General features: G+C 45.0%; 1 protein-coding gene across 1 annotated transcript in view; it reads right to left on the bottom strand.

Annotated features, from left to right (window-relative positions):
• Positions 1–11873: 11873 nt before the first annotated feature.
• The window catches only part of Dym (dymeclin), a gene marked incomplete at its 5' end in the record, with an annotated part of 409766 nt that continues 397805 nt past the window's right edge, over positions 11874–23834 (bottom strand). The window contains one exon of the mRNA XM_008825888.3: positions 11874–12245. Coding sequence (XP_008824110.3) covers positions 12096–12245 — 150 coding nt within the window. The remainder of the gene's footprint in view (positions 12246–23834) is intronic.

The following is a 23834-nucleotide window of genomic DNA, read 5'->3' as shown; positions in this document are numbered from 1 at the left end:
TCCCATGCAGTGCCACCTGGCTGAGGTTTGGGAGTGGAGAGAGCCTGGCAAAGCAGTTAGGGCCTTAGGCAAAGTGGTGGCCCTTGATTCCTTGGGTCCAGCTTCATGACTGGTCTCCAACCAGGTGGATCACTCTGAGAGAGGGGTGAGATGGCAGCCTAGCTCCTGGTAGTTCTGGGGAGCACCAGACACTTCCCCTGTCTGTATATCATCCATGCCCATACAGAAAGAAAATTTCCTGCCTAAATTAGCTCAGGTAGACAAGCTTGCTTTGTGAATACCACATGTGATATGCACCACGGGCTTAGAGGAGGTGGGTGGTGGGGGTGTCACCCATTGTGGGGAAAAGCTGGTAGCTCTTGATACATGGTGGTAAAGTGTTTGGTCAAATGGCAGGCTCTGATTTAAGAAGGAAGGCCAGCATGCACACAGCACTAGGGGCAGTGACAGGCTAGGCCTTGGGCTTGTCTTGGGCAGCCATATAGGCTCTCTGTGCCTGAAGGTTGGGCCGCAAAGGGGAGAGGACAGCTGAGTGCACTCCTCAGTCACTCATGCCCTGTAGCCCACCCAGCCCCAGCCCCAGCCCCCAGAGCCCATTGAGCCCTGCAGAATCACAGTCTTACTGGGCTAGCCACAGGGGCTGTGGGTTGGGTGGCCAGAGTGGCTGGAAGCGGTGGGGGGCTCCCCAAATTTGCTACTAACTCCTCTAAAGCTACTGGCTAAGATGAGCTAAGTTGGAATCTGTATGAAGCAAAACATCTTCAAAAACAGGCAAAATAAAGACCTTTGCTGGCAGACAAAAGTGGATTGGTCACCAGTACTGGAACCACCCTAACCCTGGACTCCTAAGTCCCCCTACAAAGCAGAAATGCTGTCTTTCCAGCAGCCACAACCCATAGGTAGTAGCTCTGACTCTACATAGTGAGTTCCAGGACAGCTGGAGCTACGGGAAAAAAAAAAAAAAAAAAAAAAAAAAAAGACAAAAAAATTATGTAGCATCTCAAAAAGACCTATTCATGTAGGTTACACCTATCAATATTTATACATTAAACTGAGATAAAAATGTTTAACTTGTTAAAATATAATAATAAAACCATGATCTGTTAATATGTTTCAATGAAGGATAACTATTAAAGACAAAACATTTATGAGAAGGAAGAGGGACATAGTTCTGCATTTTTGCAAATCTCTAGTGCCTGGCTTAATAGAAGACAGCTGGGTTTTCAAATCAGTGTCTTACTGGCCTGTTTCAGTATCTCACCATGCGGCTTCTGGACAACTTCACCAAACTCCTAAAGAATGAAACTGATGATGATGGTGATGAAAAAGAGCGAGCCTTGGGGTCCCGGGTGGGTGGATATGTGGACGGCAGCCAGATGGAGCTGAGGTGCTGAGATGTCACCAAGTTGCTAATAACGGCCACTTAAAATTTATAAGCTACTCATTTCTGGCACTTTCCATGAATATTTCCAGGCAGAGGTAACTGATGAGGGAGGGACTACTGTACTGCCACTTATTTATACATTCTTCTGGTGATAATCATTGGGGCGTTTCCAATCTTGAGTTATGAATGACTCTACTGTCTGTACTCTTGGGCTGTCTCTTGGTGCACGCTCGAGTATTTCTTCTGGGCATCTTTCTAGTGCTGTAAGTGCTAGATATAGGGTCTAGGTGGTTTCAGCTTTGGTACATAGTGCTGGAGTGTTCTGAAATTGCTTTTAATTTACGTTTTCCACATGGCCTGAGAATTCCTTTTGCTCCACATCTTTGCCAACATTTGATGGTTTGGAGAGCTATATACTTTTCAAAGGAATTTGCTCATTTTATTCAAAGTCTAAAACCAGCTTTATTGAGGCATATTTGATATACAAACACCACACATACATAAAGTGTGCAGTGTGATTGTGTTTGATACATGCACATACCTATCGCTATGATCAAAATCATTGCCCCTTGATTCAGAACGTATTCATCTGCTATGGTTTAACCACTGAGACTTAACCACCATTGTGACAGTATTAAGAGGGTGGGCTTTTGACTGAAGGGTAAGGTTGAGCCTCCATATTCTTTCTCTTCCAGCCCCATGTGATGCTTTCCATCAGGCTACAATGTAGCAGGAAGGCTCTTGAAACCATGACATTGGATTTCTTCCAAACTATGAGAAACCAATTTATTTTAATTTTGTGTTTGCCTGCATGTATGTATACGTGAATACCACATGCATGCCTGGTGCCTATGGGGGCCAGAAGAGGATGTTGGATCTCCTGGAATTAAAGTTATGGATGGTTGTGAGCTGCCATGTGGGTGCTGGGAACTGAACCTGGGTCCTCTGTAAGAGCAGACAGTACTCTGAACAGTACTACTAACCATCTCTCCAGCCCCACACCTTCATTTTCTTTTTGAGATAAGGTCTCACTGGGTAACCCTGGCTAGTCTGGAATTTACTACGTAGAACAGGCTGACTTTGAACTCAAAGAGATCTGCTTGCCTTTGCCTCTTGAGTGCTGAGATTAAAGTCTTGTGCTATCATGCCTAACAAGTTAATTTTCTTCATTTATTACTCAGTCTGTACAGTTCTGTGTACAAGTAGAAAACAAAGACTAATGCTATGTTTTCTTTTGTTGAGACGAGGGTTCACTGTGTAGCCCAGGCTTGTTTAGAATTTGCATCCCTCCTGCTGGGATTAAGCTATGTGCTAGCACACCTGGTCCTGCAATAGTATGCATAATCTAAAGTAATCCACTCATTTTCCATTCTGATACTGGCTAGTCTTCCTTCCCTCTCCTATTTTGATGAGCCTTGTTATGAACTTTCTCAGTCCTCAGTATTTTCAAATAAAAGCTATTTTTGACTTTAACTCTTTATTCAGTAATTCTGGCTCTTTTTTCTATTAATTTTGAGGTGGTTGCTTGGATAACTGATGTTCAACTTTTGTTCTTTCTTTTTTTTTCTTGGTCTTTTTGAGACAGGGTCTCCCTGTAGCCCTAGCTGCCTGGAACTTATTCTGTAGACCTGGCTGGCCTCGAACTCACAGAGATCTATCTGCCTGCCTCTGCCTCCTGAGTGCTGGGATTAAAGGCCCGTGTCATCACACCCAGCCTGTTCTTTTCAAAATTAGTTTTAAAAATTTTTATTTATTATTTTTATTTTATGTGTATGTGTGTATTGCCTGCATGTAGGTAAGTGCCCTCGGAAGTGCCCCTGTCTTTTTAAGTGCATTTAGAGTAATTGTTTGTTTGCTTTTTTGTTTGTTTGTTTGTTTTTTTTTGTCTTTTTGAAGCAGGGTCTCTCTGTAGCCCCAGCTGTCCTGAAACTCACTATGTAGACCAGGCTGGCCTTGAACTCACAGAGATCTGCCTGTCTCTGCCTCCCAAGTGCTGGGACTACAGGCGTGTGCTACCACGCCGGGCTCAAACCTGTTCTTTTCTTACATAGGCATTTAGTGATACACACAGCTGCACCCTGCAAGTTGTTTGCTTCATTATTGTATTTTAAAAAATAAATTTTATCTTTTTGAGTCAGGGTCTCCCTGTAACCACAGTTGACCTGGAACTTGCTACAGGCTGTCCTCCATCTCACAGAGATCTGCCTCTGACTCCTGAGTGCTGGGATTAAAGGTGTGTACCAAAATGCCCGGCTAAAAACTTTAATTTTTAAAGGCAAATCTCATGTAGCCCAAGGTAGCCTCAATCTTGCTGTGTAGCTGAGGATGGCCTTGAACTGTTTCTCCTGTGTCTACTGCTTTAAGTGCTGGTTCTACAAGGCATGTACCACCGGGACTGGTTTTATGTGGTGCTGGGGACTGAACCGAAGACCTTGTGCAAGCAGTCTACCAATTAGGCGACATCTTCAGCCCCTCTCTATTAATTTTGATATGCACTGTTTTTTTTTATCATTTAGTTAAAGATATTTCAGATTTCCTCTTTGCAGATAGGTTTAGATAACTGTGTAATACTAAACACGAGGATTATACAATTAAATTTTGTTTTTTGAGATAGTGTCTATGTAGCTCTGGCTGGACTGGAACCCCCTATGAAGACCAGGTTGACCTCAAACTCACAGAGTCACTTGATTCTACCCCTCCTGAGTGCTGGAATTAAAGGCATGTACTAGCGTGCCTGGCACAATTAATTTTAAGTAATTGATTTCCAACTTAGTTGCACTGTAGTCAGAGGTTACATTTTAATTCTTTTGAAGCTTGTGAAGATTTTTATAACATATTTTGGAGCAAGTGCCATTTGTGTTTGTAGAGTATGCTACTGAATGAACTGTACTACATCTATCATCTGGCTAAGTTTGATTACTGCATCGATTAAATCTTTTAGTATTTAATTTTTATATCTTAAATTACTGAGATAGGTATGTTAAAACCCCACTCCTACATGTCATATATTTTGAAATTGTACCATTAAATGCTTTCAGATTTATAATTATTACCAGAAGATCATTGAATTGACCCTTATATTTCTAGCACACACTTTTTTTTTTTTTTTTTTAAAGATAGGGTCTCACTATATAGCCCTGGTTGGCCTAGAACTGTCTATGTAGAGTAGCCTCAAATTCCCAGAGAATCCCCTGCTTCTGCCCCCAAGTGCTGGGATTAAATGTGTGTGCCACTACACCTGGCTGGACATTTTTTTCTTTTGCATGGTTACTGTTTGCTGTATATATGGTTCTTTATCTTTTCCTTTCAAATGTTCTAAATTCATATGTTTTAAGCATCTCTTAGAAGTAGCATATGGTTATTTTAAAATCAAGCCTGACATTTGTCAACATTTCAGTATTAGTCCATTTACATTTAATGTAATAATGGCTTTTCTCACAAGTATCTTGCTGTTTGCCCCACCTGTCCTGTTTTCTTCTTCTTTCTTACCATCTTTTATATCTCTTAAGTGCATCTAATCCCCCTTATTAGGTTTCAAGTTATATGCTCTTTTAAAAAAATATTTATTATTTTTATTTTATGTGTATGCATGTATTGACTGCATGTAGGTAAGTGCACCTGTGTTGTGCAATGCCTGTGGAGGACAGAAGAGGCTGTCGGATCCCCTGGAACTGGAGTTACAGACAGCTATTAGCGGCCACATGGGTGCTGGGATTCGAACCCGGGTCTTCTGCAAGAACAACCAGTGTTCTTAACTGCTGAGCCATCTCTCCAGCCCTGTTACATGGCTCTTTTAAAAAAAAAATTCTAATTTTTATTTTACATGTATAAGTGTATTTCCTGCATGTGTGTAAGTGAACCCATGTCATGCAGTGCCCAAGGAGGTCAAAAGAAGGTGTCAAATCCCCTGGAACTGGAGTTACAGACAGTTGTTAGCCACCATGTGGGTGCTGGGAGTTGAACCTGGGTCCTCTGTAAGAGCAGTTAAGTGCTCTTAACTGCTGAGCCATCTCTCCAGCCCTGTTACATGGCTCTTTTAAAAAAAAAATTCTAATTTTTATTTTACATGTATAAGTGTATTTCCTGCATGTGTGTAAGTGAACCCATGTCATGCAGTGCCCAAGGAGGTCAAAAGAAGGTGTCAAATCCCCTGGAACTGGAGTTACAGACAGTTGTTAGCCACCATGTGGGTGCTGGGAGTTGAACCTGGGTCCTCTGTAAGAGCAGTTAAGTGCTCTTAACTGCTGAGCCATCTCTCCAGCTCCCATCAAGTTATATACTCTTTTACTAATAGATCAACATTACAATATAGTCTTGTCAAGTCTAGTATTAAATGGGCTTTTTACCTTCTTCTTGGATGACACGAAGGTCTTAGAACACCTGCATTTAAGCCCTTCTTAATTTTCACAGGTTCTGTTTCTGTATACATTTAAAACTGTAAGACAGAATTCAGTTCTTTTACATATTTTATCTCATGTTGACCCACATTTCTCTTCCTTGCTCTTCAATCCTTCCTAAAGCACTCGCCTCATGTTTGGGGTCTTTTTCCTTCTGCCTTTAAAACAACCTTTGATATTCCTTCAGGGCAAATGTACTGATGAGCTCTTTCAGCCGTTTCCCTAAAAATCCCATTGGTCACTTCATCCTCACAGTATGTGTTCCCTGACTGGAAATGTTTAGGTGGGTAGCTACCTTCTTCTTCAGGCCTCGTTTCATTGCCTCTCAGCTTCTTTTGGGAAGTTACATGGCGCATGGGTGTGGGTATTTTTAATGATCTCACGGGTTTTGTGGGAGGTCTTCTTCAATCTATGGACTGATATCTTTCATTAGTTTTGGAAATGTTTTCAGTTATTTATTAAAATATTCCATTTTTTCCTACCCTTTTGAGATGCCAACTGCACTTAGGTCAGAAATTCTCACTGCCCCATTTCTGTCTCTTACCCTCGTCTCTATTTTCTGTCTTTTTGACTCTGTTCCACCCTACTCCTCTGATTTTGTTTCATTGGGTTTTTTTTTGGGGGGGGGTTGCTTTACACATTCTTTTCTGAGTTATGGCTAATCTGTTCTTAAACCAGTCTCCTGAATAACAAATTCTAGAATTTCCAACTTTTTTTGAAGTTTCCAATGCTCTGCTGAGACTCTTGGCAACACGTATAATTTCTGAATATACTAAGCATAGCTGTTTGCTATTCTGTGACTGACATTTGGAGGCTTCTGGGTATTTCTATTGTGTTGTTTTCCCTGATGGCTTTCATTCCAGTGGTTCACTTGGTCTGGTCTTCTCTGGATATGTGGGTACTTCTGACTGTAGTTGTGGGAAGAGCTCAAGGCCTAGGGTTATGCTTGCTTCCTTCTGAAGACGTTCACATGCTCTGGCTTGGCAGCTCAGGCACAGGCTGTTTGCTCTCTGAGGCCTCATTCAGCCCTGAGGTGAATTAACATTCTGGCCTTAGTACTTGTGAGGTGTAGTCTAGAGATAGCAACAGAGGGCTAGGTAAACCAAACCAAACACTCAGTGAGAACAACCTGAAGATCTTGCCAAAATACTTACAAAAAGTGTTTGAAGGCAATCTCGGAGCCAACAGGATGATGAAGCATCACCTGGCTAGGTGCACAGGGCTGCCCCATTTTTTTTTTTTTTCTTAATTTGTTTTTTGAGACAGGATCTCATGTTAACCAGGCAGGCTGATTCACTTGCCTCTGCCTCCCCTGTGCTGGGATTAAAGGTGTGCACCACTAAGCCCAGCTTGTGTCATGGTTTAACACTTAAATTCTCTCAAACTCTTGTTGCGATGTAATTGCTACTATGAGGCTATGTGGGCAGCTGCTAAGGGGGAACTTAATGTCTTTTAAAAAACGAGTAGCTGTCCTCCATCTCTGCCTTCTGCTATGGGATGAAGCAGGAGGCCCTCACCAAATGCTGGAGTTTGATATTAGACATCTCGGACTTTTGAACTATGAGTTTATCCCCAGATCTACCGCCTCTCAATCTCCCCCTCCCCCGCATTTCTGAGATTATGTAGCCCAGGCTGGCTTGGAATTTGTGGCAGTCCTCTTGTGTCTGCCTCTTGAATGCTAGGGTTATGAGTATGCACCATTATATTCAGTGGCTCTCTCTCTCTCTCTCTCTCTCTCTCTCTCTCTCTCTCTCTCTCTCCCTCCCTCCCTCCCTCCTCAGTCTTTTTGAGACAGGGTCTCCCTGTCGCATCAGCTGGCCTGGAAGTCACTATGTAGACCAGGTTTCCTTCAATTTCAGATCCACCTGCTTCCACCTCCCAAGTGTTGTTTCTTTTTTTAAAGATGTATTTTTATTTTATGTGTATGAGTGCTTTGCATACATGTATGTTAAGCATTCACGTACATGCAGTGCCCTCAGAGGCCAGAGAAGAGCATCGGATCCCCTGGAACTAGAGTTACAGAAGGTTGTTAGCTGCCATGTGGATGCTGGGAACTAAACCTGGGTCCCCTGCAAGGGCAGTGAGTGCTCTAAACTGCTGAGTCATCTTTCCAGACCCCAGTTCTATTTTTTTTTAATTTATTATTTTTATGTGTATGAGTGTATTGCCTGCATGTATGTTGAGTGCACCCCCGTGTTGTGCAATGCCACAGAGGTCAGAGGAGGGCTTCGGATTCCCCTGGAACTGGAGTTAAGGACAGTTCATAGCCGTTATGTGGGTGCTGAGAATCGAACCCGGGTCCTCTGCAAGAGCAATTAGTGCTCTTAACCGCTGAGCCATCTCTCCAGCCCAGTTCTATTTCTTATTCGTGAACAGTGACTCAGACTGTCTGCTTTGCCCTGGAGGTTTCTGCTAACTGGAGCCAGTGTCTGAACAATACTCACATGGCTGTGGGATATCAGGTCAGAGGCTGGGAGATGAGCAGGGGGTGGGAGCTGCTGGTGAATCCTTTGCTTTGGGTTAGAATCAGTAGCTTTGCCATAATGAGATTCAAACTTACAGGTTTTTAGATTTTGTTTTTTTTCAAATATTTTATTATTTTTATTTTATGTGTATGAGTGTTATGCCCGCGTGTAGGTAAGTGCACCCATGTCGTGCAATGCCTGCAGAGGGCAGAAGAGGCTGTCAGATCCCCTGGAACTGGAGTTACGGACAGTTGTTAGCTGCCATGTGGGTGCCGGGATTCAAACCCCGGTCTTCTACAAGAACAGTCAGTATTCTTAATCGCTGAGCCATCTTGCTCCAGCCCAGATTTTGTTGATTTTGAGATAGGATCTCCCTGTAGCTCCAGCTGGCCCGGAAGTCAATAATGTAGACAAGGCTGGCCTCAAACTCACAGAAATCTGCCTCTGCTTTCTGAATGCTGGGATTAAAGGCACACACCATCATACCCAGCTCAAATTTAGGTTTTAATAAAGAAAAGCACATTATTGGTTATGGCTTGGACATTACCTGTTTCTCAGTTTTTCATGTTGATAGCAAATGTGGCTCTTCACTGGTTGAGAAACCCTTGACTTCCAGCTCCGGGAGGTGGTAAGAGTGCTGCAGTGGTCTTGAATTTAGGGTCAGAGTCCCAAGAACAGAGCAGGATATTGAGTAGCAACTTGCACTGAAGCTGCAGGCAGAGTGCCAGGGGACCTATAGGGTTGGCCTTGTCAGCCATGAGCACCAGACAGAGTCTTGGCTCTAACCTATGGTCTGAGGACAGCACAAGGTGACTACGTTACGTAGAGTCCTGATGCCTAACACAGGACCCAGGTCCCCAAAGGCTGAAGGATGCCATGCTGCCTAAGAAGTGCTATACTAACAAATTAAGTGTCCAGTGTGGCAGCCCATGCCTGTAATCCTAGCACTTGGGAGGCTGAGGCAAAAGAAAAAGGGAAAAATTCAGTGCCTAAAAGTATCCTTGGAATGTTTTTGAAGAATCTTGAGAGTCATCAAATGCAGGGGACTTGGCTCCTGTGTTCTCTCTCCTATTGTTCACCAGTTCCTATGCCTTTCTTCTAGAAAGAACTGCGAGGGCAGGGTCCTTTCTGCATGTCACCCCTGGAACCTTCTTTCCTTTCCTTTCTCTATCTCATCCACCTGTTTTACCTACACTGCCAGTGTGGGTCTGCTCCTGGCTTTTGTTCACACATCCTGAGACACCAGGGGAGAAGCTTGGATACTGAATGTTTTGCTAAGCGCATTGAACTCTTGAAAGCAAGGGAAGGTGCAACGGAGGGCCATGCTCTTTTAAAAGCAGTGTTGCAGAACCCCTTGTTGACACAATGACACAGTGCAGTCACGGTTTTTTATCTTAGGTAAAGTCAGATATTAATTTCCATCTTACATGGGTAAAATCAGAGATCAGTGTTTACTTCTGTGAGCACATGATGATCCTGTGTTCTTTCATTTTACAGATTTCCAAGCAAATTAGTACTTAAATGCAAGCATAACCTATCACCTAAGTGTATTGTCATATGACCAACCTTGCCTAAAAGTCAGAAACCCCTGTGACTGCAGAACCAGGGTGGCAATGCAGCTAGGGGGCCCTCAGTCCAGTGGAGCAGTCTGGGGGTGGTACATCTGTGGAGCTTTTAGGCCAGTGTGTCCCTGTGAGCTGGAAGAGAGGAACAGTGAAAGGGAGGCACTGAGTCTGGGGCTCAGGGTGCTAGGAGGCAGGAGGCCTGGGGTAGAGACTGTGGGATCCCCTCAGTTAAGGCTTTGTTGGCAGTTTGCCCTCATTATGATGAATGGGCTTCTGGGGACCATAATTCCTCTTGTCACAAGAACTGCCAGTCCCACAACCTCCTGATGTCTCATGGTCCTGCTTGACCCAGACTAAGGGCAATCCTGTGGTCTTATCAAAGTTGCAGCTGCTTCACGCTTCACATGAGCCTTAGGGTTTTTTTTTTTTGATCTAAGGGAAAATGAAGCTGTCAATCATTTCTCTACAGAGGAAATAGGCACCATTGTTATCTGAAATGCTAATCTGCTAATCCACCTGCAGATGCCTCAGCTCCCAAAGGTGGACTGGAAAGTCACTGCCAAGGGCAGAAGCCTTGTACTTGTGATCCTAAATGAGTTGTCCCATGAAAGTCCCCAGCCATTCCCAGGGACAGGATAGGCAGTGAGACAGTGGCGGGCCAGGTGTACTTGTGCTAGACCCTCCACACCAGGGAAAGCCCTCATTTCATCCACTCCAGAAGAGGATAGGGGAACTACCCACCTACTGGAGAACCAGGGAAAGATGATTCAGTCTGGCTCGCAGGGGTGGGGTTACCCCAGTGTGCACAGGGTATTGAGAGGGATGCTAATGATGGGCAGGCCAAGATGATTCTGCCTCCAACCTCAGAGGCCTGGTGACAGGAGGAAAGGCTGGTTCCTATGGACCAGTGGGGTGGACAAAAGTTGGCACCCTGTGTGATTTGGAAGGCACTCCCATGGGACATCAGCACCCACTGCTCTAATCAGCACAGCCCAGAGGTATGTAAGATCAAATTGACAGTCTCACAGGCCCCATATATTTCTTTTTTTTTTTTTTTTTTTTTTTTTGAGACAGGGTCTCCCTGTAGCCTCAGCTAGCCTGGAACTCAATATGTAGACCAGGCTGGCCTTGAACTCAGGGATCCACCTGCCTCTGCCTCCTAAGTGCAGGGTTCAAAGGCATGCACTACCATGCCTGGCACAAATATTTCTTTTAAAAGCCAGAAACAAGGGGTTAGAGAGATGGCTCAGCAGTTAAAAGCACTGGCTGCTCTTCCAGAGGACTGAGGTTCAATTCCCCGTATACACATGGTGGCTAACAACCATCTGTAACTCTAATTCCAGGGGATTCAATACCCTCTTCTGGTCTCTGTGGGCTCTGCATGACATGGGTGCACTTACATACATGCAGGCAATACACTCATACACATAAAATTAAAAAACAAATTCAGAAACAAGGAGAAAAACATGCTTTTCATCTCACACAGAATACCATCTTAATAAATTGGTTTTGTTCTTCCTATTAATTTGGTCGAAGGAAGAAGATTTCTTTCAAATTTAAGCTTGTCCCAATGAGTAATACAGAGTAGATTAACTTAATTTGTGCTAGAATCCAACTGAATTCCAGCTCCAGCTCATAGGCCAAGCCAAGTCCCCAGAAAAAGAACAATTTTCCTTCTTTGAGGGAAAGATAAAGGATTAGAAGGTTCATATCATGTTGCTAGGCAGTGTTTATGAAATCACAGGCCACTGAGACGCATGCATACACATACATGCGCACGTGTGCACACACTACTGAAGCTACAGGTGACTGAAACATGCCAAAAGAAGGTGTAAAAGTTGGGTCCCAGCAACTCAGAAGGTGAGGCAGGAGAACTGCCATCAATTCTTGGCCAGTCTGGGCTACACAGTGAGTATCAGTCCACCTTGGGCTACAATGTGAGACCGTGTCTCAAGAAAAAACCAAAACAAAAGCAAAAAGGTGTGTACTGTCGGTGTTATGTGTCCAAGGCACCAGGATCCTGGGAAAGCTCTAAATTTTGGTTTAGAAATAAAATTGCATATTGAATAGTAAGTTTCTACGTTTATTACTGTGCATCCCCCCTTGCACTACAATCTAAGCTGAGTGGTGTATTGCCAACTGGCAGCAATTTCCCAAATCAAAAGTGTGCGAAGGAAACACTTGTGCGACTCTCGCTGGTAGAAGATGCATTGGGTGATCCGTCTGCTTCTGCTCTCCAGACATGAAGTAACTAGCCGAACTCCAGGTGGGGGTGCACCCTGACTCAGTCAGAATCCATGGTGAAAAGCTGGATGTCCTGTGGGTTCCAGTATAGGCCTACTGCAGAGCTGTAGACCAGAGACCAGACATAGGGGATGAAAAACTCCTCTGGTTGCTCCTCTTCCACATATTTGAATTTCAATTCTGGAAATTTCTGCAACGAGAACAAGATGACTTTATCATCTCATTGTCCAAAATACAAACAAAAGCAGTAGTGTGTATGTAGGGAGACCCTCCCTGAATCTGTCATAGGTGGAGAGTGCTGGGTTCTTCACATATTTTTCTGTTAAATGGCTTCTGGGAGAACAAATTTACCTGTAGCCAGCTTGGCCTGCAGTTTGCTGAGGAGGGCCCAAACAGGTGGGGATAAAAATGAGGCAGGTCTCTGCTGTGGTGGCAGACAAGGCAAGTATCATCCAGTGTTCAATGCCAAGGCCTGGCATTGAAAGCTGGGTTGAAGGGTGGGCCATTTAGAAGGTGAAATCTCTCTTCAAAACCCTGAGCCTTGAGCTGAGAGGGAGAAATGGGCAGCAGGTAACTGGCTCTCCGAAGCCTGGCCTCAGCCTCATCCAAGTGGGGACAGGGTGGAGGCTGAAGTCCTTCCTTTGGGGGCTAGAGAAAGCTCAGGGCTAGCGCTGCACAAATCTAGGACCCTGGGAACAATCTTCAGTGCCACTTGACATGGGCAGGTTAGTGGCTTAAGGCAATAATTACATTGTAGCACATCACTAGGACTCAGCTTGTGACTCTAATTTTATTCCTGACCTACCATCCCACCCAGGACAGAGGAAGTTCCTCCTTCTAGTCTGAGGAGCAGCTGGGGTCCACTGAAAGCCTTTGAGCCTCTTCCCTGCCAAGGAGGCTCCACCAGGAGAGGCTGCAGTGTGGTAATGCCTACTGCAGGCTGGGTGGGGAGAGCAGGGGGTAAGCCAGGGTCCTAGGATGTAGATGGTGCTGGAAGGCTGAAGGAGAGGGTTGAGAGAGAAGGAAGCAAGGCATGCATCTCCAGCCGCATGTATCCATTAGATCCAGGAGGGTGGAGGGACTTTGGTGTTTGCTGGAGGCTGAATCCCCAGAGAGTGCCAGGTGTCTGTAACTCATATGGTCAATAACTGCTCAGTGAAAGTTGTCACACACTGAGGACTGAGTGTGCTCCTGATGCACAGGCAGATACACCATGCATATCTTCTCAATCTTCTTGCAGAGCACATTCTTTCATTCACCAAATGCCTGCTGCTTGGTGCCAGGCAAGCTTGTGGGCACTGGGGTCTGGAGCCTGAAAAAGGGCAGACGTTGCAGGGCCTGCCATGGAGGTAGCCAGATGGAGTACGAAGTGTGTCCCCAAAGGGACAGTGTATGTGTGAGGCCCATGGCTACCCTAGTGGGTCTAGAAGGAGGCAGAGAGAGCAAACACTGACAAGCAGTGCCTGGCCCCTGAGACACACAAAGATTCCTGGACTCTAGGCCAAGGTCTTAGGAGTCTTGGAAGGGTTCAAAGATAGGTGCAGCATAAGGAGAATGGCCTGTGTAGTGACCTCCATCCCACTGTAGAAGACTGGGGCATGTGCTGGCTCCCTAGGGAAGGTGGTGACTTTGGTCCTGAACTGAGATGATGCTAGTTGGGGGATTCTGGGATTTAGGAAAAGGAGGCCTGGGTAGAGGAGGTACATGTGCATGCGTACACATACATATAGGGTTATAGGAATTTTGAAGTAACAGAATGATACAAACTGAGCATGCCCAAGTGACAGATCCCCAGAGTTCCAGAATGATCTGTGAGGAGCAGAGTTACACAGAAATGAGCTACATCTTGAAAAGTGTAAAGGAATATTCCCAAAAAGGAAATGCTCTGGCCTTTGACATCACTGCTACACACCACAGACAGCACAGTTCTACCTGCCATAGCTTCAGAAAAAAATCATCTCCTTACTTTTTGGCCCTAGAATGTCATGTAAGTATAGATAAGTATAGACACAATGGGAATATGAACAATCAGCACCGGTGGTAACAGGGAGCAGTCAGTAGCTACCACCACATTATGCATCATGTGACGGCTGCTCCCCACACAGCCTTGGGTCAGACAGCATGAATGTCCTGCTGAGGCTGAATCGCCCCACTAATAGAAGGGACAGCCAGAGTCAGCAAGTTCTGCATTTGGCTCAAGGACAGTTTCTGTTGGGTGGAGTGAGGCTGAAAGTCCCCATCTGATTGGACAAAGTCAGTTTGAAAAGTAATTCTAGCCACCCTACCATTTTGTCCTTAAATTCAAATTTCTTAGGCACTACGAAAAGGGTTAGTTCTGGGCAGAACCCAGTCAGCACACTACTGGTCCTTAAAAAATAACCACAAAGTCAATTATGTCAATGTTCAATAAAGGATGGAAGGCTGAAGAAAAGATGTTCCAGTTCTTAGAATGTCCTTGAACTTTGGAAAACCTGCTCACCCTAAAGGGGAAAGTGGTGGGGAGGGGTGGCTTGAAAGTCCCCATACTGCTTTAGATTGTAATAACTTACACTACTGTGTTAGAAATAAAAATGACTCAAGGATCGAGGCCTCTTCTCTTACCTAGTGACACATTTTGGGGGGTTTCCTGGGAAGGCCTTGGAAGAGGGTATGAGGTGACCTACGTGAGGAGTACACAGGGTAGCTTCTGGCTGCACGTTAAATGCCTGAGGTGGGTAGAGCAGGCAATGAAATGACCAAGTACGGAAATGAATGCTCAACTGTTCACACCACCTTCCAACTGAACTTCAGAGAGCTAGCCGAGAGATGTTACTAAACTTCTGGCTACCACCAAATTTACCTGTCCTCACAGCTTTGGGAAATTCTTCTAACTGTCCTGTTGGAAAGAGGCAGCCCTAAAATCTAGAGGAAGTGGAAACAGGGAAAAAAAATCACCCAGGATCCCTGGATGATCTATCACACCAATCCGTTAAAAACTAGAATCCATGCCACCCTTCTACAAAGGCACAAGGTGGGGACCGCCACTCTCATCTGAAGTAAATGATTTGGTTAGTAACAGACATGGCTCCCATGTACTATAAACAAAGTCTCAATGTAAAGCAGTATCTAGAATGGCCAGAGCATCTTGTGGATATGACAGTATAAGCACATACTGGGAAAAACTGGACAGCAGACAGGGGTAGAGTTTATTATTCTTCAAGATGAGCACTGATTATTTCAATAGTTCTCCACAAAAACTTAGTAATTCTGAGACTATAGCTGAGCTATTTATAGCTAATGTAATTGATTACATTAGCAAGTATATCAAAATGCCTTGTATTTAATTACTCATCTAATCTCTGAAGCAACTAAAAAAGTATTCAGAAGACAGGCAGATAATCTGAGTTCTCCCCTCTCTCTCTTTCTTCCTCAGATAGTTCCTAAGGGCCTAGTGTGTAGTAAGCACATGAACAAAAGTGTATCTGGGACTAATATGTATACAGACCCAGAATTTAAGGCGGAAAGTCTAGCTTTTATTAGTGGTGACTTTGGACAAGTCTCCTCCCTTGCTCAGACTCAGGCTCTTAGGAGACAGACTTTACTATCCTCTGAGATTTTGCATTGAACTGAATTTCACAGTTGTAGTGACAATCATAGGAGATAAGCCACGTGATGAGTTAAGGAAGTTTGGCTAGAGCACTGGCTGTTGTTACTGACAGTACAATGAATGCAAGAATCAAAATCTAGAGAGCAGAAATACTGCAACTGGGTTGTGAGCCTATCTCTCATGCTAATGGGCACTTGCCACTTGTAACTCTGTTCCCTGGCTCTTAGTAATAGGCATAAAAGCCCCAGTCTCCCTGAATAAGAGCTAGAAACAAGGGCAGAGAAATGACTGCAAACACCAGGCTCACTGTCACAGACAACTTACAAATGTCTGTTCCTTACAAGAACAAAGCTATCACGGAGGGGGCGTGGGTCTGAAGAAGAGCTCTGTCCTTGTCTCAGAGGCGGGTAACAGGAAGGGAGAGTGGCCTTGAGGTGGGTTTATGGTAACAGTAATGAGGCGGAAGGTTACTTCTACTATGTATGTGAAATCCTAATCCACTACGCAGGCACATCTACAGCCTTCTTGTAAGATTATGTAGCACCTTCAGCAACATCCAAGATGAAGCCAGGGTTGTGGCAGCAAATCTGAGCTTCATGGGACTAGGTGGCTGAGGCTAGCCTGAGAGAGGACCCTGGCCCTTCTGCTTGGCGCCTGCAGAGACAGTCCAGCAAAGCACATGAGAAGTGACATTGACTGGAGTCACCCACAGACCACTTTACCAATGAACACCCTATTGAAAATAAATGTGGACTCTTCCAGCCTCTGGCTTACTGCCCTATTAGCATTCAGTGCAGCTGGACTTATTCTGGCTATCAGTTTCTTCATATGTACACCATTTGCTTCTCCAGTTAACACTATATAGGCTTTCAAAACAAAACAGGAACCTTCTGGGGCTGGAGATATGGCTCAGCAGTTAAGAGCACTGGTTGCTTTTGCAGAGGACCTGAGTTCAATTCCCATCACCCACATGGCAGGTAACAACTGTCTGTAACTACAGTTCCAGGGGAATTCAATACTTTTTTTGGACCTCCATGTGCACTGCACAACATGGGTGCACTTACACATATGCAAGCGATACACTTATACTTTATGAAAAATAATAAATAAAATATAACTCCCGCCCCCGGAATCTTCTAAGCATCTGGCACGTTAATGACCACTGTTGAATTAAATGACTGAACAAAGGACTTCACATATGCACAGTAATCCTGTGATAGGTATTAACTAAAACAGATAAGAGAAATGAGGCTCAACCAGGTTAAGTAACCTGCCAAAGGGGCCACAGCCAGCAGACAGTGGGACTCTTACCAGGGCCTCAGGTGTCCTTCCTCTGAGCATCTGCAACTAGGATTTACAAGTTTCCAAGAAATGTTCCCCAACAGTCACTTAGCCTTGGTGCCCCAGTGTTCTCATTGTGAGGTGCAGGGACTGCTCTCTTGGCCAGTCAGGTTATGGCCACAAAAGGAAATGAGTAGTTTGGGGCATTTCTCTGGGACTTGGGTTTCTTACTTTGTGTAAAATGCAGGGCCGTTGAGTTCCTTCCAGTTCTGACTAGGTGTCTGATGGCTCCAGTAGGGTTTAAACATCTCTAATGCGTGCCATGCCTGCAGACCCCAATGCAACCTTAAAGCCAAGCAGGTGCTGGTGTCAAACAGCTGGCCTTTGCAAAGGATAAAGTACGTGTGGGTCACTCAGATGTTCTGGGTATTGACAACTGATGTTTTCAAGGCCAATTCATGCACTGTCTAAAACCAAGACAACACCAAGCTATTGTTGAATGACTGTGGCCTAGGTGCTCACAGCTAAGTGGCCTGCAGGGCCTGGCCCCTGCCTGCTGGCTGAGGAAGGCCTGGTCTTTTTACAGTGCTCTCAAACTGCAATCTCCCAAGTGTGCACCATGAATCAGAGGAGAATCGAGGACAAACAGAGACAGAACAACATGACCACACTGTTGCTGCTGGCAAACTGCTTGGATATGCACACATCACACATGGCTCCAAGACCATGGCATGGCACTCTTCAAGTGAACGACTGAACTGTGAGCTATTATTTCTGGGTCCGTTGTTGGAAACTTCACCAGCATGTCATCTGCATGGTTCACAAAGGGACTGTTGCACAAATAGCAAAGAAAATAAAGGCCTGCTTTTCAGACTGGCTATACCAGGTGAACACGTGAAGGAACAAGGTAAAGAATTTACTTTTGCTAGGCATGGTGGTGCACACCTTTAATCCCAGCATTTGGTAGGCAGAGGCAGGCGGATCTCTGTGAGTTCCAGGCCAGCCTGATCTACATAATGACTTCCAGGCCAGCTGGGGCTACAGGGAGACCCTGTCTCAAAAAGACAAAAAAAAAAGAAAAAAAAAGAATTTCCTTTTATTGAAATGAAAACCTAGTTGACTAGGAACACTCTGAAAGGGTGAATAATCGACATAAATAGTGAAAGTTTTCAAAATGTTATTCAGCCAACCTGATGCTGATGCACGCAGCCTCACAAACTGGGCCTACACTATATTTACCTCCTCCCTCGCACAACTCCTGTTGGGTTAGCTAGAGACGTCAACACACATCCTTAAAAAACATGTGCTCCTCTGAGATGTCTTAAAAGTCTCAAGAGCCAGGGAAAGGAAAGACAAAAGGTTTTATTTAGCACTAAGGACACTAGGGACACATTTTGTCAGGACACAGTCCAAGGACTGTCATGTCTGTAAGTCAAATCAACAACCCAGACTTACCCTTCCCTTTACATTCCTTTATGAGCCTATGGAGAACAATAATGCCATCCTGTGGGGCCTAGGGAGAAACAGCTTCATCACTGGGAGTCTTTTTATTCTTGACACACTAACAAACGCCACTTGGTGGCACTGGGCCAACTGCAGGCCACTGGGCACTCTTAGGCTTTCCCAGCTCTGACGTCTGCTCAGGACTTCTCCTATGTCCTGCCTCCCTGACACTTCTCAGAATACTTGTGGGCTCCTGTCAGTGTCTTCCAGGTGGCTGTGCTCTGGGAGAAGGATAAGGGGGGAGTCTGCCAGGTAGGGCAAGAGCCCTGACTGGCCAGCACTAGGCAGGGGCTGATACCTCAGCCCAGGTGGACCTGGTTGAAGTCCTGGCTTCCACTCCTCTCTCTGAGCTCCCTGTCCTGTGGTTTGGTTCAGGAAGGAGAGAAAACCCATCTCTGAAGTTTGGAGTTTGGTCTTAGTCCAAAGCCACTTTCAACAATCCTGTTGTTTTGATTTTTGGAGCCAGAGGTAATGCTAGACTCTCAAGTGTGGCTGGAACGTTTTTTTATCAGCTCCAGAGAATCAACCTACCACAGTGGGACATCCGGACGCCCAGCTGAGACAAAGCGGAGGTCTGATTTGGTAGGGGAGATTTGGATGTAACAAGCAGACCAAAAGCCTACAGCCTGTCTGTGCTGTCAGTCATGTGATCTGGTGAAAACCCACAGGAAGTCAGTGAGCAGATGTAGGGCACAACTGTAATAATTTTATTACCACAAAATTTCAGGGGAGAGTTCCAGTTTCTAACTAAAGACGATCTAGATAGCATCAGACAGCTAGCAAGCCCCTGGCATGGCTCCAAAAGGCTTAATGCAATATAAAATCAAATAACTACAGAGCACACTAAAACATTTTTCTGCACATAGTAAACCTCTGTGTAGACAGTAGAGGGTGACCATTGGACCTAAACGGCTGGCAGCTGAGGCAGGCTGGGACTGACCAGCTGGCCACTGCTCACAGGGCTGGTTTATGGTGGGCAGCCTACTCAGACAGAGGTAAAGTGGTATGAGCCTGTCAGAGGAGAGCGAAGGAAGCTGCATGTCCCTTGTAAAGTTCACAGCGAGATTACAGAATGTGGGATTATTCAGCTTCCTGTCACCCTTCACCCTTAACCATTGGGCTGTAACTTTCATCCTTCTTCCACCTAACTTGGTACATCCTGGTACTGCATTTGGGGCTGCAGAGGAAAGAAAGGAATGATGCTCTGTGTGCAGACAGACCAGTGTAGGGTACAGTAGGAGTCACAGTCACCTGCGGAGCAAGGTGAGTTGGAAAGAGGAGGTGCCGGAGGGTTCCAGCTGGGCTTGCCTTGTATCAGCACCAGAGTTAGATGGGCTTGGACAGAAGATGGGAAACACAGTGAAGCAACAAATCTGGAAGCACCATGTCATCAGTTCATCTAATTACTGGTGGAGCAAAGAGATGGGCAGAATGGATCACATTTATCAATACTGTAACCACCAGCAAAAAGACAAGAGCTGAGTAAAGTGCTAAGGGCAAAGTCCTACTTTTTTATGAACTTATCAATTTTTACTTTTGAAATAGGGTCTCACTATGTTGTCCAGACTGGCCTTGAGTACTTGTAATCCCAGCATTCTGGTAACTGAGGCAGAAGAGTCATAAACTACATTGACTTCTAGGATATCCTGCACTATGTAAAGAGACCCTATCTAATAATAGATACATATATAAATAAAAGGAAACACAAAGCTAAAATACAAAGCCTACAATGGAGGTGGCTCAGAAGGTCACAATACGTGCATGTCCAAGAATGTAGTGGCTAGCCACCCACAGGGCCAACTGGGGGCTCTCTGGGAAGTTAAGTGACCACCAGGAGGCCAGCAGTAAAGCTAGCAGACACAATCATTGAAAATTCAGGTTACCTGGAGCTCAGGAATGGTTTCACTGCTTCTGGGTGTCTACAGGTAAGCCTAATGGCTCATCACTAGGACTAAGACTCCGAAGGACATAAGGTTGAATGCAAAGTCTGCCATGTTACAGCTCCCCCAACACAAGCAAATTGCTGGCCACTTTTTTTCTTATTTTATTACTTTCACTTTTAGAAACGAATTTTTAAAATTTGTCTTCGAGACAGGGTCTCCCTGTAGCCCCAGCTATCCTGGAACTATGTAGACCAGGCTAGCCTTGAACTCACAGAGATCCGACTGCCTCTGCCTCCCGAGTGCTGGGATTAAAGGTGTACACTACCATGCCCAGCTAGGAATGCATTTTTATTATATTAGTTTTTCATACTATATAAAACAATGGGTTTCTTTATGACATTTTCATACATGTATGTAGCACACTTTGATCATACCTCCCCCCAGTCAGAACTTGTGGCCCAAAGAGTGAAGCCTGAGCAAGCGTTCCTGCTGGGCCCTCCCCTCTACAGGCCAGGAGCCCAGGAAAAAGAAAGGCTTTTCTTTGTCCTCAGTTTTCAACACCTCTCTCATTTCTGGGTGCCAGAGTAGGAGCCTGGAGCCGAAGAGCGGGCTCTTCTTCTGGGAGGAGACCTGGTGGGGCAGGGACTAGGACTGGGGTAGTGTGGTATGGCTGGAGATGAGAGTACAAAATGGTATATAGGTGCCCTTAAGAGCAAGGATGCTCATCTAGTGAGCCTGGCATGGAGAGCAGGTTGAGGATAGATATTTATCATTGAAAGCCATTAGCTACCTGCTGTACAAAGTGGTTACTCACAGTGAATTGTGTCTGGTCGACTCTAGCTGAGGAGGCTGCAGGGGAGAATGCTTTGAAGGTAGGAGGGGGTGCAACAGAACAGAATTTTCTGGAAAACTTCTTTTGCTATAAGTTGGCACAGAGAGGAGCCAGGGGCAACTAGACCTGCTAGCTCTTTCCTTCTGAGGGGAACTTGTTACAGAAAGGATCCAGATGCTGGGCCAAGAGCTGAGTCCCAGGCACTGAATGCGATTCTGTAAGTGCAATTCTAACTAGAGTGATAGACTTCCCCGTGCTCAAGAGATGTGCCCCCCTACTGCATAAGACTGTGGCCAGCAGTTTAACTGGTATCTGTAAGCAAATGACAAAGGAGTGTAAATTATTTGTAGACAAACTCAGTTAAATATAAAGTTAAAAGTTTAGAAAGGGTCCTGCATACTAGATGAATTAGTGCAGCACTTGCCCAGAGTTCTTTGGGACCAAATGAGCCTTATTAAGCCCATGTCACCAAGTGAAGAAATGAGTGGTGCCGTTAATTTACTCCTCAAACTGCCCAGTAAACTACAGTACACCACTGTGACAGTGATACCTGGAAGAGCAGCTCCAGGCTGTGGGTGATGTCGGTACAGATGGGTAGTGTTGCATCTCATACAGATCTACTTATGGAAAAGGAAACAAATCCTTTTACAGGTACATGAGTTATGTAGGGTTAAGCCTAATGTATAAACTGAGAAGTTCCATTTTTAGTGAGAACTTTACCTTTAGCTCTTGTCAAGGTTGGAGTATGGGGGGAAAAGCCAATATTTGGCCTCAAAATGTTAAGTTAAACCTGAATTACTTATCTGTAATCATTTGTCTTTATGCTGGTTTTTCCCCCCCAGACTAATTTGTGAACAAGGGGAGGTGAGTGATGAACTGAAGGCAGATTCTGAATCACATCTAGATAAATTCATGCATGATATGCAGTCAGGGAACTCCATGTGAAAGGAAATGTGGGGATGATGGGACAAGGGCAGATGGAAGATTTCAGCAGCAACCCCGAGTCAGGACAGTGTGTCACCAAGTTGAGGAAAGTGTGGGTGATTTTATCAGGTGGGAACCCCAGTCTTTGCCACAGTATGTCAAAGAGAAATACCTCTTTGGTATTTGGAAAGGGAATTTCAGCTAGGGATATCTGAGATAAGCAGTTGTGGAATTTCCTAGGAGATACCCTTTAAACATTCTTTGAATTTAAGCTGTAAGCAGTCTCCTATTTCCCAAGGGACTTCGCCATTGTTGGCCATGTCTTGAATATTCCTTAGCAAGAAGGAAAAGCCAGGCTTCGGTCAGCATGTCCCTGCATCCATCACATCGGAGGCCATTTCCTTGCTGCTGATGGGAAGAACCATCTTCTCCAGGCAGTACGTGGAAAGCTTCATGGCTGTTGAGTCAATGATGTTCTCTTCAATCCACTTGAAGGGAATCATATGGAATCTCCTAATGTGGGGGTGGAGAGGGGCTGTGGGATGGAACCCAGGGCCTAGTAAATGCCAGGTAAGCGCTCTGTCACTGATTCACAGACCTAAATCCACATTTTTCTTTTTGTTTTTCCATTTTTTTCTTTTTTTGCGGGGGAGGGTCTTTTTGAGACATGGTCTCCCTGTAGCCCCAGCTGTCCTGGAACTCACTATGTAGACCAGGCTGGCCTTGAACTCACAGAAACCCGCCTGCCTCTGCCTCCCAAGTGCTGGGACTAAAGGCGTGCGCCACCACGCCTGGCTTTGTTTTTCCTTTTTAAGGCAGGTCTCACTTTGCAGCCCAAATTGGCCTGAAACTCAGTGTGTAGTTTAGGGTGGTCTTGAACCTGTGGCAATCCTCCTGTCTCAGCCTCCTAAATACTGGGATTACATGCATGAGTTACCATGCACAGTTCCAAATCCACAATTCTGACAAACATTTCATAGCTTGAAGGATTGAGGACTCAACCTTTGCACTTCCTTGTGGCTCTGCATTTCCCAGTAACCCAAGTGAGATGCCTGCAGGCTGAGCCAGACCCAGGGCTTCCCTGCCCAGTGAGACCTAGTGGTCTAATACATGTAATCACTGAGTGAAGAACACATCTAGGGTTCCCCTTAACATCTTGTGGGGTGGGGGGCACTCTTAGCAAATGAATCAACAGCTAGTGACTGAAGACTATGACTCCTTCCTAGTGGTGGCAAGCTGTGCTCATCCTCATCCCTTCAGCTATCACCTATGTGCCTGTATTCCAGCGGACACTTGGAGACTGAAGGAACACTAAAGGAAGTGTTCTTTGCTGCAGCATGCACAAAACAGAGAGAGGGTGGACTTTGAATTGTCAGCACTGTCAATAGGTCAGATTCTCTGCTTTTCAAAACAAACCTAGAGACAGGATAACAAACAAGGGCAGGTGAAACGATCACAGACCAAACATGATCCAGACCTCTGGTGGCATGCCACCGAGGAAAGTACCTGCAGAAACCTACTGACAGAAGAACATCTGTAAGCTGAAATAAATATCAAATCCTCCATTTCTAAAGACCTACCCTTTCCCATTCATAATTTCTACTTTATTCTTTCTTGGACCAAAGAGCCTAGCCAGGCATGTCCAACCATGTGATATTGCCACACGATGTTGTCATCTGCAAATGCAAACACTGAACTACAAATCAAGTTTTTTTTTTAAAAAAAATACCGATATATATGCATATAAAATATATATTAAAAATTTTTTTA

Source organism: Nannospalax galili, unplaced genomic scaffold (assembly GCF_000622305.1).
Source record: "Nannospalax galili isolate Female #2095 unplaced genomic scaffold, S.galili_v1.0 scaffold169, whole genome shotgun sequence".
Classification (NCBI taxonomy): domain Eukaryota; kingdom Metazoa; phylum Chordata; class Mammalia; order Rodentia; family Spalacidae; genus Nannospalax; species Nannospalax galili.
This window is presented reverse-complemented; position numbering and strand designations above follow the sequence as displayed.